The sequence below is a fragment of the Chrysemys picta genome, chromosome 11 (assembly GCF_011386835.1).
Source record: "Chrysemys picta bellii isolate R12L10 chromosome 11, ASM1138683v2, whole genome shotgun sequence".
Lineage (NCBI taxonomy): Eukaryota > Metazoa > Chordata > Testudines > Emydidae > Chrysemys > Chrysemys picta.
In genome coordinates, this window is record NC_088801.1 from 62,791,832 (window position 1) to 62,808,635 (window position 16,804).

Consider the following 16,804-nt stretch of genomic DNA (forward strand, 5'->3'; position numbering starts at 1 on the left):
TTGTTCCTGACTGGGATCCAGCCCTGTTCCTGCTTTTCCTCAACCCAGGTAACCCGGTTCTGACCTTCAACTCCGATTTCCGACTCTGCTTCCCGCTCCAACCACCGGGCACGACCCCTCTCAGCCAGGTCAGGAATGTGATCGACTGGATAATATTAGTCGATTGTAAAATTAGATTTTAACCTTCAGCATCATTTGTGTTTCTATTACATGGCGATGTATTTCTTCTCAAACCATCACGCGTGAAGATTACCTTGTATTTTGAAGTGTCCCAGTTATGAACCAGTCGCGCGGGGATTAGAAAGTTGTCGTCTACATGGCAGGTGCTGCAGTAATACCATCCGCTGTAACTGCACACCTTGGCTTTTCCATTGGACAAGCCTATAGAGCGCTGACAACCTGGGAAAAGGAAAGAAGAAAATAATATTGATTTTGTATCCTTTGCTAGTGATGTTTCCTTGGGTGCGATAAGGGAGTTAATTAACCACTTCCCAGATGAGAGCGGTTTTAGAAGATGAACTGTTTCATATTCTTTGCAAATACCAGAATTCAGGATTCTGGTCCAAATTTCAAAAATGTCTACTAATTTTGGGCACCCAACTTGAGAGACCTACACCTGATTTTCAGAGGTGCTGAGCAACACCTACAACTCCAACCAAAGTCAACGGGAACCGTGGGTACTCAGCAGTCCATTCCTACCTGTCTCAAAGCTGGTCACTCAAATACTGAGGTCCCCTCAGAGTTTTGACCTGACATACACACAAAAACAACGCACCTGGAAAATCACTGTCTCTTTTTTTTTTTATGGCCCAAATCCTGGGTTCAGGATTTTGAGTGTCTACCATAAGAACTGCCGCTACCGTAAACATCTGAAATTGGTTAGGAAGTGCTGTTTTGGGTGGCTGTCAGATTGTGAGATGTTTCAGGGCTTAAGGGTGAATCTCAAACTCCAGTCTTGGTGGCTAAATAAGGAAAGAGAGGAACAAGGGTTGCCAGCTCCGCCCCAGACTTTACTCTGTTTGGACAATATCAGCATCACTCATTTGGTTTTAGTCCTGACAAATGAACAAACACATTTTCCTTCAAAGGGATTCACTCTTGTCGTCCCCCCAAATCAGATGTTTGACTTTTGTTGTTTACTTTTGAAAGAGAGTCAACATTGTAATTTTCAGCAATATTTTTCATTTGAAAAAGGGACAGTTCTGCAAGACAGCCATGATCTAGAGCAGTGGCTCTCAACTTTTGTCTTGGTGACCCCTTTCACATAGCAAGTCTCTGAGTGCGACCCCCCCTTATAAATTAAAAACACTTTTTTATATATTTAATGCCATTATAAATGCTGGAGGCAAAATAGGGTTTGGGGTGGAGGTTGACAGCTCGCGACCCCGCCATGTAATAATCTCACAACCCCCTGAGGGGTCCCGACCTCCAGTTTGAGAACCAATGACCTAGAGAATACTGCTTGAGTAAAGCCTTAATACCATGTCTTTCATACAGATGCATACCACCAACTTGCATAACATCATTTATTTGCGTACTAGACCCTCCCACCCAGTGCAAAATCCTTTATCTGTTGCTGACTGGATGAGTGCAAGCTAGCCATCTTCTAACAATGGGCACTGAACTGGCATACAATGGTCACACAAGGGGCACTGAATTGGCACGTACAAGTAAACCACACACTACAATGGCAAACAATAAGTACCATATTAACAACAGGGAGGACTAGTTTTATTAATTAGATGCCATGGGTTGCTGTAAACGTATATACATTGGGAAGGATACATGGATATATTTCTTCTTTTCCCTTTGTTGTGCTTATTACACCTCTACCCTGATATAACGCTGTCCTCGGGAGCCAAAAAACCTTACCGCGTTATAGGTGAAACCGCGTTATATCAAACTTGCTTTGATCCGCCGGAGCGCGCAGCCCCACCCCCCTGGAGTGCTGCTTTACCACGTTATATCCGAATTCGTGTTATATCAGGTCGCGTTATATCAGAATAGAGGTGTATTAATAATCACTTGTATTACGGTAGTACTTATTTGTATTATCGAGTGCCCAATCAGGATCAGATCATTGTGTACCCACACAGTGAGAGACAATCCCTGTCCTATAATCCACGGCCAGGTCTACACTAGACTCTTTTGTCAGTATAACAACATTGGTTTGGGCTGTGATTTTTTACTACATCTGTGCCAGCAAAAGCCCAAGTATAGATGCAGCGCTTTTGCCATTATAACTTATTTCATTCGGGAAACAAGCATAAATTACACTGGTAAGCTGCATCTACACTAGGAAGATTTGCCAGTGCAGCCAGACTGGCAAAGGCAAACCTTTTCCAGTGTAGTCTAGGCCTAAATTAAACAACTTCTCCTCCCCACCTCAGTATTTGATGCTACTTTGGGCGTGTCTACACTAGAAAAGTTTTGCTAGCATAGCTATACTGGTATAGCTGTCCCAGCAAATCCTCCTACAATAGCTGTTTTCATTACTAAGAACATGGGCATGGGAACAGGATCTTTGTTGCCAAAGGATTGGTGTGCTTCTGCCACATACTGCCATCACCAAGTCCCTGTGACATCATAATGAGTTGCTGTGGAGATGTCTGTGAGACCACAGAGGATGTTAAGGAACTTACGTTGAAAACCACAACTCATGCAAGTAGTCTATTGAACTCAATAAAGAGATTTGTGTATAAAGGTTTGCAAAACCCCCAAATCAGCAAGTAGCAACAGGAGCAGATTAACTCCTAAGCAAGAAATATCTCCTACTCATGAGATACAAGGGGAGAAAAACAAAAACCTGAAAACGTGATACATCCCGTATCAGCAGAACTTCACTAACGAACACTTTCCAAAGTGTCCTATGAGAAGTCGGCAATTCTTGAACATGAACTAAAATAACCAGCTTATCCACTCTACTTTAAGGGTAGAACAAGCCTCACAAAAAGGCTATTATTAAGAACAGGCCCTAAGCATAACTTACTTGTGACAGATGAATATAAAAGAAAAATACTTCTTTCAGCTGAAAATTAAAAAACGCAATTTTAAAAAGACAATTAAAAAAAAAAAGATATAGCACTGATTTCTGGTCCCAAACTAAAAACATGACGCACGGGCATGCTGTGATCAGGATGGCACATAAAATGAGAAGTCATAAATTATTAACAACAGCTCTCATAGAACATTTTCTATCCAGACATCTCAAAGAGAGTTACAAAAGTAGATATTATGTCCATGTTACAGATGGGTAAGCTGAGGCACAAGGCCCACTTTTTCAAAAAAAAGTGTCTAATGATTTTGGGTGCCCAACTTGAAACACCTGAGAACTGATTTTCAAAGGTGCTGAGTTCCCACGCTTGTATTTGAAATCCCTGGGAGCTGCAGGTGGCAAACATCTCTGAAAATCAGAATTTAGCTGTCTTCCAAAAATGGTGGCACCCAGAATAACCAGAACCTTTTAACAGTCTGGCCTTATAGTAAGTAACTTGAGCAACATCACACAACTAGTTAGCGGCAGCGCTGGAAATGGAATCCCATTTGGTGTCTCCCCGTTCCTGTGCCCTCAAAACTGGACGATTCTGCTTTCTGTATGCCCACAACACTGCTTTCCTTTCCAGTATCAGAACAATTGATTTGAAACATGAAACAATGAAGAACATTTACCATGACAGGATGACACATAAATTTAAACTAAGGACAAATTTGGGGCCCAAACACTTTGACCACATCCCTTACAACCAGCCCTTGGTAGGAAATTTACCTCGTCTCGTAAATCTGATGTGACTATGCAATTTTGTAGCCCTAGAAATAGTCCAATATGTTCATATTCCCATCTACGCACAACAAACATTTATCTGGAGCAGGACTGCCGACTTATTTGTTTAATAAACTGCTTCCATATTAGGGTGACCAGATCACAGGGATGAAATATCGGGATGCAGGGAGGGGCGGAGGGGGGGGGTGGAGCAAAAAAAAATGGCGGCGGAGCAAAAAAAAAAAAAAAAGCAGTTTCGCAGGGGCGGGGGGCATTAGCAGGCCCCAGCCGCGCCGGGCGCACGTGCTGCCCACCCCAGGGTAAAAGCTGGCCCCGATGCAGAAGGGGCTAGGGATAAAGAGGGCAGGGGGGGGGGACAAGAAGCAAAGTCCGGGGCTGGCCGCGGCGCGGGCGTGCAAGGGGCCAGGGCTGGCACAGCCGAGCCACAGCAGCGGCCGGTCACCTGAGGGGCTCCAGGCTGGGCAACGGGCAGGTGCCAGGGCTTTTCCCAGCCCTGCAGAGCCTCCCGCTCCCCAGCCCGCCGTGGGCACATGCGGCGCGTCCCGCCGCCGGCAGGGAGCCCCGCGCCTCTCCCGCTCGGCTGCGCTCCAGCGGCTCCTTCCCGGCGGGGCCGCGGCAACTTTCCCTTCCCCTCCCAGGCTCCTAGTAGTTGCCCGACCCTCCTCCTAACCTCCTCCCTCCATTGAGAGATCCAATGGGGGAAGGAGGGGGCGGAGTCGGGGTTGGGGGGGTGTGAGCGCCGGAGCGGAGGGCAAATTTGCTTTTTTGTCCAGTGTCCCGACCGAACATCGGTCGGGACGCGGGACAAAGAAGGAAATATCGGGACTGTCCCGATAAAATCGGGACGTCTGGTCACCCTATTCCATATTAACCAGTTTACAAGAGTTTCCATATTAGACATAAAAACACAGCGAGACGTGGCAAAGTTAGGTAGCACACCTAGGTGGTGAACTCTATAGATCAACCATACCACTAAAAAAAATATGTGTGTTAATACATAAAGGTGCAGTGTTAGAACAGCTGAAGAGATTTAAAAAAAAAAGTACACTCTGTTTGTCTGACATGCCATTCTATTAGCACTGAAAGATGCCAGTAGAATGTACTCCCTGTTGCTATGGTACCGATGTTTTTAAAAGCATAACAGAGGTAAGTCTTGCCTCTCTGAAAAGAAAACACAGAAGGACACCCCTCCTCTCAAAGGGCAAGATGGAGAAGTCTTATTAAAGTGAACACGCACCTTTCCCAAGCAGAACGGTAACAGCTCATAAAGTACGATAATGTTTGATTAGCAATACACCTCGGTACAGTAAACACTGCAGTGCCCCAGCCTTACAAAAAAGCAGCAGCGAAGGATCTAAATCTTTTTTTGCCATCAACTGCCTCAGAATTTCAAATCTCAGTGTGAGCACAGAAGATTCAGAGTTTGTGCACTAACTAGTTACAGTTTCTGCATTTATTACATGTAGCCTTCTTTTATAAACTGGATGAAATACAGTAACATGCGCGATTTTATTCTCTTGAGTTCGTACTGGCTGATATATTCATGCGTGGTGAAGCCACGAGTGAATTATACAGGCCACTCCCAACTGAGCGCCACTAAAAGCTTTATAAACATTACAGATGATCCGGTATTTGCCAGAAACACTATTCTGGAAAGTTTCCCAAGTCTTACTGCAACTGTGTTTTGTATCTCTCCACATAGGATGTTAGTTTGCATTAGTACCTTGCGACCTACTAACTGGGTGGAAGGAGGAAATAAATTAAACCATACCTCTGAGAGTTCCAAAAATGATCTCAAATAATTTCACTACAAAGCAGGATGTCACCATTTTAAGGCCCATCGTCTTGCAACGTGCTGGAGCTAGACGCGAACGCCAGTCTGAACAAAGGTTCCTTAAGACAGTCCTATTGCAAGTCACTGAAGCACTCTGCAAATCTTTACTTACAGGAGCAGTTCTCGCTCATGGTTGGAAATCAATGGGACTGCTTATGTGAATAAGGCTTACTCACCCGAGGAAATGTTTGCAAGGTCAGGCCTTCAAGCCACCCCGTAGAGGTTTTGAATGTGATTTAATTTATGCAGAAGACCCTGCTGGTGATGTCAAACCTTAGGAGAGAAGACTCTGTGCCAAATCCCAGAGATCAGCCCAACTAATTGCAAAGGTGGGTACGTGGAGTTTAGTTAACCTCAGAGTTCTTGGTCCTCCAGTTCCTAGAGACGCCTTGGGTGGGCGGACTTAAAGCAAGAGTCTTGTGGGTCAGAGGTCACTCCCTACCTCTCTGCTGAAGCACATGGTGGCTGTGGCTGTTCTCTCTGCTCCCATAACAGGCTGCAAATGGTAATGTACGAGAGGATTCTCAGTACCTGGGTCTCAGGTACACTCCCTATATGTGCTGAAATCTACATTCCTCATCTGGCAACCTATTTGCTTATTTATTTCTATGTAAACAACAGCTAAAAAATGTCCTTCCAAGTCTGTAGGCACCTAAGACACCATTAACAATACAATGCATCTCAGCAGCATTAAAGTGATCCATTCAGCAGGAGCTCAGCCAGCCAGTCACATGCAAAAACACCTACCCAGCCCCCACCCGTCCTCAAGGTTTTACTTTTTGACTCTCTCTCATTCTATCTTTCACGGGGCAACGTAAGTCACAGGGTTTCTCATCTTAATGCATAGCTATTTACATCGGCCATTCTTATTGGACGACGGAAGGGATATGGGAATAAGTCCTAATTTATTGAGCTAGAACACAGATTCTAACTGTGACAGACTTCACATTCGTCTAGGTAGTACCCTCAGCCCTCTCCACACACTCTCTCAAACAGACGTCTTGGGCAGCATGCCCGGAAGGTCACCAAATTCAGGCTACTTCGGACCAAAGGTAGGAGCAAGTTCCAGCATCCCGGAGCCCACACAGAGAGTGCCTGGCCAGCCACCTCCTCTATTTTATAATGAAGGGGATCCTTCCAAAGGAAAGCCATTTCCGCGAAAGCAGCCATCCGTTCTTGTACTGTTTGTTTCGCCCAATCCAGCCACTCTTGTCCTGCTAGTTTCGCATTTGTTTTCCAGGTCCTCGGAAACACATTTCTGACTTGGTTACAGTGTATTTCACACGACGCTGCAGGTATTAGTGTCCATTACAACCTGCGCATTCGGAACAGCCAAGTAAAATTTGCACACATTGCTTTCTTTCTGGATCTGGCCACTGCCACTGTACCTCTGTTTTCCTCCACCTTATAGGCTTTGCTCCATGAAAATCTCTTTCCTTTCCCCTCCTTGAACCATGCTATTTGCTGTGTTTCATAATGATGGTTATTTCTACAACTCTTTCAAATCAAGTTATGAAAGCAGTGGATTCCTTTGATGTGACATGGTTCAAAGCAATATAGAGCGACAAATATATTTCTGTGGCATACACCAATTATGCTATTTGGGGTTTTTTTTAAAGGAGGAAGGGAGAAGGGGCAGCACAGGGTTTAATGCTTTTGAAATCCAGACTCTGCATCTAAGGGTTAGAACACAAAACCTGCCATCACGTTCGATGGAAAAGAAGGCACTGCCTTTTCCCAATGGTAAACCCTCCGAGGCTGAGTGAGAGAACGAGGGACAATTGACCTCTTTAAGGAGACAGTGTTAAGTGAACAAGGGTCTTCCTGGTGAGGGGAGGGGTCAGAAAACATAGATTGCCCTCTCGCACCTCTGCCCCCCCTCCTCACAAAAGAGACTTAGCATCATACATTCGATTTCCTAGCATGCTCATTTTTAGATTTGATGCACAGGTATGAACCCCTAGAGGAGAAGGCAAAGGAGGGGGAAACATACTATTGTACCTGAACCATCCCTGACTACTGAGTATTGGAAAATAAATATGGCTGGGAAACATGTAGCTGTGGGTATGGTATTTGCAATGGGGGAAAACAAGCACCACCCAAAAGCTTTCACCTCAAAAATGTCAGAGAACATTGGGCTAGTCCTGAATAGGAAGGTGAGGGAGGAGAAAGAGGGGCAGCAGAAATAGCAGCAACAGAGTGCTGTGTAGGGCGGTGAACCGTTCTGGGCTTAATAATGTCTCTGCCGGCAGATTCGCCACACCACTGTCAAGAGGTTAGTTTTCAAGTTCTAACTCTGCGGGAGAAAAAAGCCCAAACAAACTGGATGACACAAGAATTCATAATGCACATCTTTCCTAGGGCCAGGGTAATGGCGTGCTAGGAAAGGGGGGCTCGTGGTTAAGGGGCTGGGCTAGGATACAGGTGACCTAGGTTCAGTTCCTGACTCTGCCACAGACTTCCTGTGAGACCTGGGGCTTAGGTGGAGATTTTCCAATCTGCCCAGGGAATTTGGATGTCCAGTAATGGGAACTGGGAATCTAAATCCTTTAGGTGGCTTTGAAACTCATCCGATGAAGTGGGTTTTAACCCACGAAAGCTTATGCTTAAATAAATTTGCTAGTATCTAAGTAAGGTGCCACAAGTACTCCTCGTTCTTAATCTCTCCGTGTCTCAATTCCTCATTTGCAGTGGGGACCGTACGACTTCCCTACCTCACAGGGGTGTGGTAAGGTGCTCAGATTTAAAAATTTTATTAAGATGATGTTAAAAAAAATAGTGAACCGAGTTTGAGCATAGAAGTTTCTGGTTATCAGGGAATAACATACAGATTATCGAGGGTGCAAAGTTTGGTTTAAGATAAAGTGGCATGAGGAATACATAATCTGCAATATCCCCGATTGGGGGTAAAAGGTTGATGGGTCAAAGTACAGACATTGAGATATGAGGGTATGAAGTTCATAAAGTGGCTATGTTCAGGTGTGGATAATAATGAATGGATATGATGATGAGGATGGATTGACCCTCATTTGGTGAGATTTAATGTTCAGGGAGTTTATGGTTCCAGTTCATATGATCCAACGGAGAAGGTCACTTGGTCTCTTTCTCGTAGTGGGAGAACGATGTCACTCTGGCTCACGCCTCCTGGTACTGTCGGTGGCCGGTGATGTGCTCGATGTAGATGTCCCTGGACCATCGGATGGCGTCTGAGACCATGAGGCGCCGCATGAGGCGCTGTGTAGCATCAACCGATCCTGCAGGTCCGCAGCACACGCTCGTTGCAGGGGTCCCACTATGATAATGACAGGCCTAGAGTGATCTAGACAGACAAGTGTACTATTTTTTTAAGCCTCTAGCACACAGGGGCTGGAAGAGCTCTGTAGCGAAGCAGAAAGGGGCAGTCTAGTTTTACACAGAACACCGTTTTCCTTCTTTTCATCAAGTGCCCTGCTCAGTGTCAGAAGAACGAGACTCTGTGATCTTGTCACATCCATGACGTGGAGTCAGAAGTTAACTCATTTAGAAACAGTGTAAAGGAGAGGAAAGGAAAATGGCACAGAGTTTGATAAGGCCACCTCAAGCTACCATCTTCCAGTCTTCTTTAGCAGTGGGTGTCCTTAACTTTCTATGTTCTTAGTAATGTGAGTGATTCATTCCCAATAGAACATACACGCTGCCTAGCCAATACTCCCAGTCCAGCTGGCAGAGGGAGAAATATAATTTAAGAATAACAGAAAATTATATCCCTGATCCTGCAAATGTTTACACCCACGTTTAACTTTACATATGCGAGTAGTCACTTTGCAAAGCTCCTCGTGTACATAGAGCTAAGCATGGGCAATAAGCATTTGCATTATCAGGGCCGCATGGGGTATTCATGAAAAAACTGTACTTCAATGAATCGCAGAGCAAAAATGAAAATTGAGTGAAGGGGCACTTAGCCCCCCCGTTTTCTCATCGACTTTCAACTCATTGTAGGCCTCATGGTTAGCAGAGTTTGTGTTCTTTGATACAGTGGCTGCTTATTTAGAGAGCCTCAACAGTACTTCAGTTTAGATGCTAAGGGTGGTTTTGTACTTCTATCTTGGGTAATTGCTGCACTATGTAGTGTGTGGTTATTAAAAGCAAATTCTTTTTGTTTTGACAGATCTGTTCAGGTGAATTTCCTCTCGTTAGTCACCATGTCAGTTATCGTATTTGCACGTATATTTCATTTAGCAACAAAGGTATGCTTAATGCTTTACAGATGCATATGAAGATTTATGGCCTGTTAACTATCCATGTAGTAGTCAGCCTGTAATTTGTTTTGATGAGTGAAAGCTGCCTGGATTGACTATCCCGATTTCTCAGCCTGACAGAATAAAGTCATATCTCATAAGATTACTTGTTTGGAAAATGGAACCCCTGAGGCTCAGAAGCTCTCTCTACATTGCTCAGTTTTCTGTTGCCGTTCCTTAACTGTTTTCCTGATGATGCCTCTCCTATCACAATGCGTGAGGGAACAGGAAGTTTACAGATTCTGCTTTTGTGTGCTACTGTGGTTGTGTTGGTCCCAGGATGTAGAGACATACGGCGGGTGAGGTAATATCTTTTATTAGACCACCCCTGTTGCTGAAAGAGACAAGCTTTTGAACTTACGCACAGCTCTTCTTCAGGTCTGGCTGAAGAGCTCTGTGTAGGCTTGAAAGCTGGTCTCTTTCGCCAATAGAAGTTGGTCTAATAAAAAGATATAACCTCACCCACCATGTCTCTCCAAGACACTGCTTTTGGCATTTGCCTGGTCAGACATAACAACATCAACAATAGATGTATCTCATACACTCCAGTCTGACGAAGTGGGTATTCATTCACGAAAGCTTATGCTCCAATACATCTGTTAGTTTATAAGTGCCACAGGACTCTCTGTTGCTTTTTACAGATCCAGACTAACACGGCTACCCCTCTGATACTTGATACGCTCCAGTGGCACTCTAGTCACACACAAACTGGGTCCATAGGATAAATGGACCCAAAACTACATGAAGTGAGCTGTGACCGTTCTGTTATAATGTTTATAATGGCTCCAAAGGGCTTGCAAATGCAATGCAATCTCAGTCATACTCCTGAGGTTGCAAAGGCGTCACTGAGGGCAAACTGTGGCCCTGCAATGGGAACTTAGATAATAATTCTGTTTGTGATGCTCACCTCAGAACAGAACGCAGCTCATCCTCCCAGGACTGTGGATAACAGGAGTAAAAACTTATTTTTGTCAGAAGACTAAAGAGATGATTCTGCACACATGTAGCAGATCACAAAGAGAGCAGATTGAATCGGATGTCCGTTTTACAATCACTGTTCAAAGCCGAATCACATCTTAGAATTGGATCAGAAAGCTCACCTGAACAAACACACCCTGCCTCTAGAAACCAAAAGAAAATGGCTTCTGCCATCGCCTCGTTACATGGGGCATGCTTAGCCAACCAACACCGCAGGAGAGCTATCATGTGATACGCCCTCTGTGATCTTCCCAAACAGCAGCATTCAAACTGCTAGTGCACTGATGACCAGTAGTCTCACCGTGTTTCTAAATATTCACCTCAGAGGGGCTCCGCCAGGGGGCCAGGATAAATCCAGAAAGATCTAATCGCACACCAAGGCAAAATTACTCCAGTATCCATCCGAGAATGTGACAAATTGAGCTTTCACCTGCAAGCCACTTCAGAATCCCATCAGGTAGTCCTTCGCCTGGAAAAGCCCCCAGAAGTCAATGGCTTTGTCCAGAGTAGGTGTAGCTAACACCTTCCAAATTCTAGTCTAGACAGGGACAGTGGAGTTTTTGCATGAGTACAAGGAATGCAGGGCTGAGCCCTAAAGGTCCCAAACCCACTTCCGCTGAACTCAATGAAAGTTTTTCTCTTGATTTCAAGGGGCTCTGAAAGGGCAGCTATACACCCATGAGAAACCGTGGTTTATAAAGCACCATTACAAATGCAATTTTTTAATGCAACACACACTCTCATAGGGAGCATTATAGAGACTCAGAAGAAGGGGAGGAGGAAAAATCCCTGGAATCTTGGAGAGACAGAGAAATGAGATCAACTGAGGTGAAGCTAAATAGAACATAAATTGATGTGTACAGCACTTAGATACCACAGCGGCAGATGCCTTAGATAGGTAAGATTGAGGGGCTGCTGGCTGCAATTAATGAAATCGCAATAACCTGGGGCTGAAGGTCTTTAAAAGGACATTCTGATATAATATTATCAGTCAAACAGCTTATTGAAATTTGGCCTGTAGTGTTTTTAATTCAGTAGATAGGTGCTACTGAATTTCTAGGGTGTTCCAACGACTTACAAAGCACCTGCTGAATTCAAAGGATGGGCACCTCTAGCTGTCCACTGGCGATTGTTTTGATGAAAGTCAGACCAAGTCAGTACTGTAGCTGGATTTTTTTTTAAGTTACTAAATAGTTTTGTGAACAATAATATTTGCTGGTTTGCCGGGAAATTAAGGGTAAACATATTTCATTCTGCAAGACAAAAACCAGCATTTTCCCAACCCGGGGTGGGCTCCACACTAGCTCTAGGTGGCAGGAAGAGCTGCAGGACCTCGTTTCTGCTCTGCCAGATCCCCCCGACCAGTGCAAATGTGATCACAACGTAGCCATGGGTAAAATGCCTCCTGGAAAAACACCAGCCTTCCACCTGTTGCTCCTGCGTGGCCTCTACAGAAGCAGCTCATGCATACAGAGTTGCAGGCTCGCTGGCCCAACCCTTGCTTTCTGCTCTCAGCGGGGAGAGCACATGCAGCCAAGTCTATGGAGCCCCAGCAGCAGCGTGTATCTTTCTGGCAAGTGTGGGGACAATGAATGGGAGTCGCCTGGCAAAGCAGGAAAGAGAACGGCGGGAGGGGGGAAAAAAAATGCAAGGATGGAAAATAGAAAGCTACAACCATAAAGATACTGAGCACATTTCGCATCAGGGTGGAACGCACATATTCATTAGGACTGGCAGTTAGAGCTGCGTGTGTTTCCTTTTATTAATCTAATTACAAATTAATTGTAAAAAAGAAAAAGCTGCAGAGAGGAAAGAGACCCCCAAAGGAGAAAGAGACTAGTAACTATGCCAGAGCACAGTGCAAGGAGACCAGGGAAAAGGCAGCTTATCTCACCAGTCCATTTCAAAACTGGGGGCATGACAAAAAAGGGCTAGGAGCCCCAGGCGTAATCTGATCCCCCTTAGGTCTGTGGGAGAAGCTCCTTCCTTTCCCCTTGACCCCACAGTATTGAACAAACAGCTGGGTGCTTCACTACAGGGGGTGGGTATCTACACTTTCCTCTGGAGAATTAGCTACTAGCCACTGCCAGATGCAGGACCCTGGACTTGATGGACACATGCTTTGATCCAGGCTGGCAAATCCTATATTCGTAATCTGATCAATTCAGGGATTTTGCCTGTATCCAAACGAAGTAACTAAATAGTGGATCTATCTGTGACACAACCCATCAATGGAAAAGGACCTTGTGATCGTGTAAACTTTTCCCATATCTGCCCATTAAAAGCCAAACCACGAAGCATGACATTTACTAGCTTGGAACCTGACCTGGCAAAGCACTTAAGCAGGTGTTTAACTTTATGCACATGGAGCAGGTTCACCTGAGTTAAATTATGCATGTGCTTAACTGTTTGTAGGATCAGGGCCTCAGGCCTCTGATCCCATGTGATCATCTAGCATGTGAACCATGTGAACCCTACACCTGTACAGAGTTCCACATATTCACCACCAGTGTGGGCACCTGTGCCAGGGAATCGCAGTGCAGGATCCGGCTCCTGTCTTGTAAGAAGAGAGTCTAGGGGCACATTAATTAGAGACCGAGGAAAGGCTGACTTTTTGGGGCCTAAGGAACGTGTAGCTCATCCCACTTTCTCTCCAGAAAATATGCATCTTCGAGGCCAAAAATTTGTACACACAACAAAGCATATAAAATATATGCAGTCTTAAAAATCTCCACTCCCTTCTGACCCTTTTAATCAACAGCCTACATATTAGCTCCCTATCTTGAAAACCCAGTATGAGAAATGGAATGCCCTGCCCCACAGTAAGAGGGAGAAACCAGGGTGGGGGAAACCTCTTGCATGCACAGACCAAGCTAAGGCATCAGTTCCCACCAAAGGAAAACTGTTTTTTTAAACTACCCTTCTCACCCCAGCACATCAACAATCTGACCCCCCCCCCTTCCCCCTCCACCCCATGGCTATGTCTGACACTGCTGCCCTGGCTTATATCGATGGTTGGAAAGTGCTAGTCAGCCCCCAAGATAAACCTGTCAAAAGCTAGGCACAGAGATTCTCATTCTTCTCTACCTGCTTGTGAGTGTCAGCTGTTTGTCTGGGAGCTGTCCCTGAAAAGCTTTTAAAAGGGGGAGGGGGGTAGAATGTGGAGTGCAATTCAAACAAAAAGAAACTCCAGACAAAGAAAGGAGGGGGGAACCCCCCCCCCATCAAACCTCCCAACAAACTTCTTTATCAGAGGTTCATTGTCAATCAATTAGCCAAGGCAGCAGGGGTCTGTAGGGTGGGCGGTAGCATGGCAGACAATGGACTGCCCTGTTGTATTACTGTTTAATCACTTTTACTAAATAAATAAAGCAGCCCCGAGGTGCTGTCATGTCAAGGGAATTTATAACAAAAAAACTTCATTTTTCATTGGTCATTACTTTTTTCCCTGCAGGACAAGAGAGGGTTATTACTGTAGCCTTAAGTTCCATCTTTGTGTTGCTCGCCTTTGATTCCCACTCGGACCCTGCCACTTTCCGGCACTAATTTGGCAGGCTGAACAAAGAAGGGATTTGTACCTCCTGTAAGGTCTCAATTAGGAAAGGCTTCTGCTGTATTATGTGCCATTCAGACACGACACAATGACGGTAATTACAGGAATTTGCACTAAATGGCTGAAGAATTCACAGCAAAACTTCCCCCCCCCCTTCTTTCCAAGCTTCCCCCTCCCAGCAGCCAGGGTGAGGGGGGGGGGGTAGGGAGGGAAAGCTCTTAATGCCTGCAAGATTTAATTACCGACAGCAGTCCTGTTAGGTTAAACAACAGCCTATGAAGTAAAACAGCAGAAACCGTCTATATAGCAATGAAGATACATAGACTCATTATTCCCCAAAGTCTTCTCGGCACGAACTTTTCCTCCCTGAAGCAAACAGGATGGAATTTTCCCAGTTATTATTCATTATTATTATTTATTTGTATTGTGGTAGCAGCTAGAGGCCCCAAATCCACTCTCCAGGACCCCGGGGGACAGGCACAGCCCACAATGAAAAAAGACAGCACTAGGGACATAAACCCTTCTCTAAAGCTGGATGTGATGTATGGGTATATTGAAATTCAAGTTAAAATTATGCCCAGTCGCCTGATTCTCAGGCTCAGAGATGCTGAGTGCCCATAAATCCTACTGTGGAAGCTATGCTTGTTCATCAAGTCTGAAAAATCTGGCCATGGGAGCACAGGAAATGTCTAACAAGTAAGCGTCAAGGCTCGTCTTCACATACAGTTGTACCGGTGCAGCTGTAGTGTTTTAGTGAAGACACTACCTACGCCGACAGGAGAGCTTGTCCCGTCAGTGTAGTTAATCTACCTCCATGAGAGGCAGTAGCAAGATCGACCGGAGAAGCTCTCCTTTCACCATCGCACTGTCTACACGGAGGGGAGGGGAGGTTGGTATAACTGTGTCATTCAGGGATGTGGGTTTTTCACACCCCTGAGCAATGTAGTTACACCGAGACAGGACTGTAGTGCAGACCTGGCCTCGGAGTATCATGAAAGCTACACGCGGTTTTTTAAAAATAAGACCATAAATTAAAAACAGCACTCACGCCCCAACAAGGTCAGAGTGCTTTATTTCTGTGGGGAACATCTGAGTGACTCAAGATGCAATGTAGCATGTTTCAGAGAGGAAATCCATCCTTTCCCACACAAAAGGCTGTTCCCACAGGATAAAATCCAGAATACCCAAAATACTTCTCAAATTAAAGACGACAGGTTATTTGTTGCTCTCCCATGGCTTGATCCCGCTCCTGCTGAGGTTGCTGGCAACACACTCATCAGCTTTCTTGGAAGCAGGGCAGCACTGAAATGGTGGCGCTAAAGGAGAGAACGTTTCTTTATTGAATTTTGTTTTAAGTGAAGAGAATTAAGAAGAAAGGAAGAAAATGAAGAAGGAAACCCTGAAAATATCTTAAAATGAGACTACTGACTTTGCTTCCCCTGGAGTTTAATAAACCCTGACTGCTGGGTAACAGATTAGAGAGACAAGATAGGTGAGGTCATATCTTTTACTGACCAGCTTCTGCTGCTGAGAGAAACAAGCTTTCCAGCTGACACAGAGATCTTCTCCAGCTCCATGTTACCTCGAAAGCTTGCCTCTCGCACCAACAGAAGTTGGTCCAAGAAAAGATATTACCTCACCCACCTTGTCTCTCTAATATCCTGGGACCCACACAGCTATAACAGCACTGCATACAGGTAACAGATTACACAGATCTCTCTCAGGTCCTTGATGGCTCCCCATCAATGTAGTATCTGAGGCCCAGAACCTCAAAGGCTATTTAGGTTCCTAACTTCCACTGATTTCAACAGAAGATGGGAGCCTAAATACCTCTGAGGATCTGGGCCCGAGTGCCTCACTATCCATAATGTATTTATCCTCACAACACACATGAGATAGGGAAGGGCTATTATCACCATTTTATAGATGGGGAACGGAGGCACAGGGAGACATAGGGCCAGATGTAGGTAATGGGATTTTCAAAAGCGCCAATTAAATTGTACCCTGGCCCTGAACTAGTCAGTTCTCAAATGAATTAAGGTTGCGATTAATCAAACAAAACAAACATGGATGCTTGAGGCTGTGACATTAAATCCACTTCCAGGGAAGGAAAAAAGCAGATAAGCACACATCTGGATCTCAGGCCTAGAACACACACAGACAGGTGACAGTATCTGAAGGAAAGGCACGATAATCCAAGCATAAAGGGAGTCTCCTCCTGAAGCCCAGGAGCTGAATTTGAGCTTTTAAGGAAAGGAAAGACTCAGCAATGAAAAAATTACACAGTCTGCAAGTTTGATAGTTGTATGGAACATAGAACTCAGATCCCCTTGGTCCTAAAACACAGGCCCCTACCACTTGAGCTACCAGAGGAGCTCTAG

General features: G+C 45.0%; 1 protein-coding gene across 13 annotated transcripts in view; it reads right to left on the reverse strand.

Annotated features, from left to right (window-relative positions):
* PLEKHM3 (pleckstrin homology domain containing M3) overlaps window positions 1–16,804 on the reverse strand; it is a 120,044-nt gene that overhangs the window by 69,582 nt on the left and 33,658 nt on the right. For all 13 annotated transcript variants that reach the window (XM_005306073.4, XM_042859633.2, XM_065560994.1 and 10 more), the window contains one exon: window positions 254–399. In XM_005306073.4, the coding sequence (XP_005306130.2) occupies window positions 254–399 (146 nt within the window). The remainder of the gene's footprint in view (window positions 1–253; window positions 400–16,804) is intronic.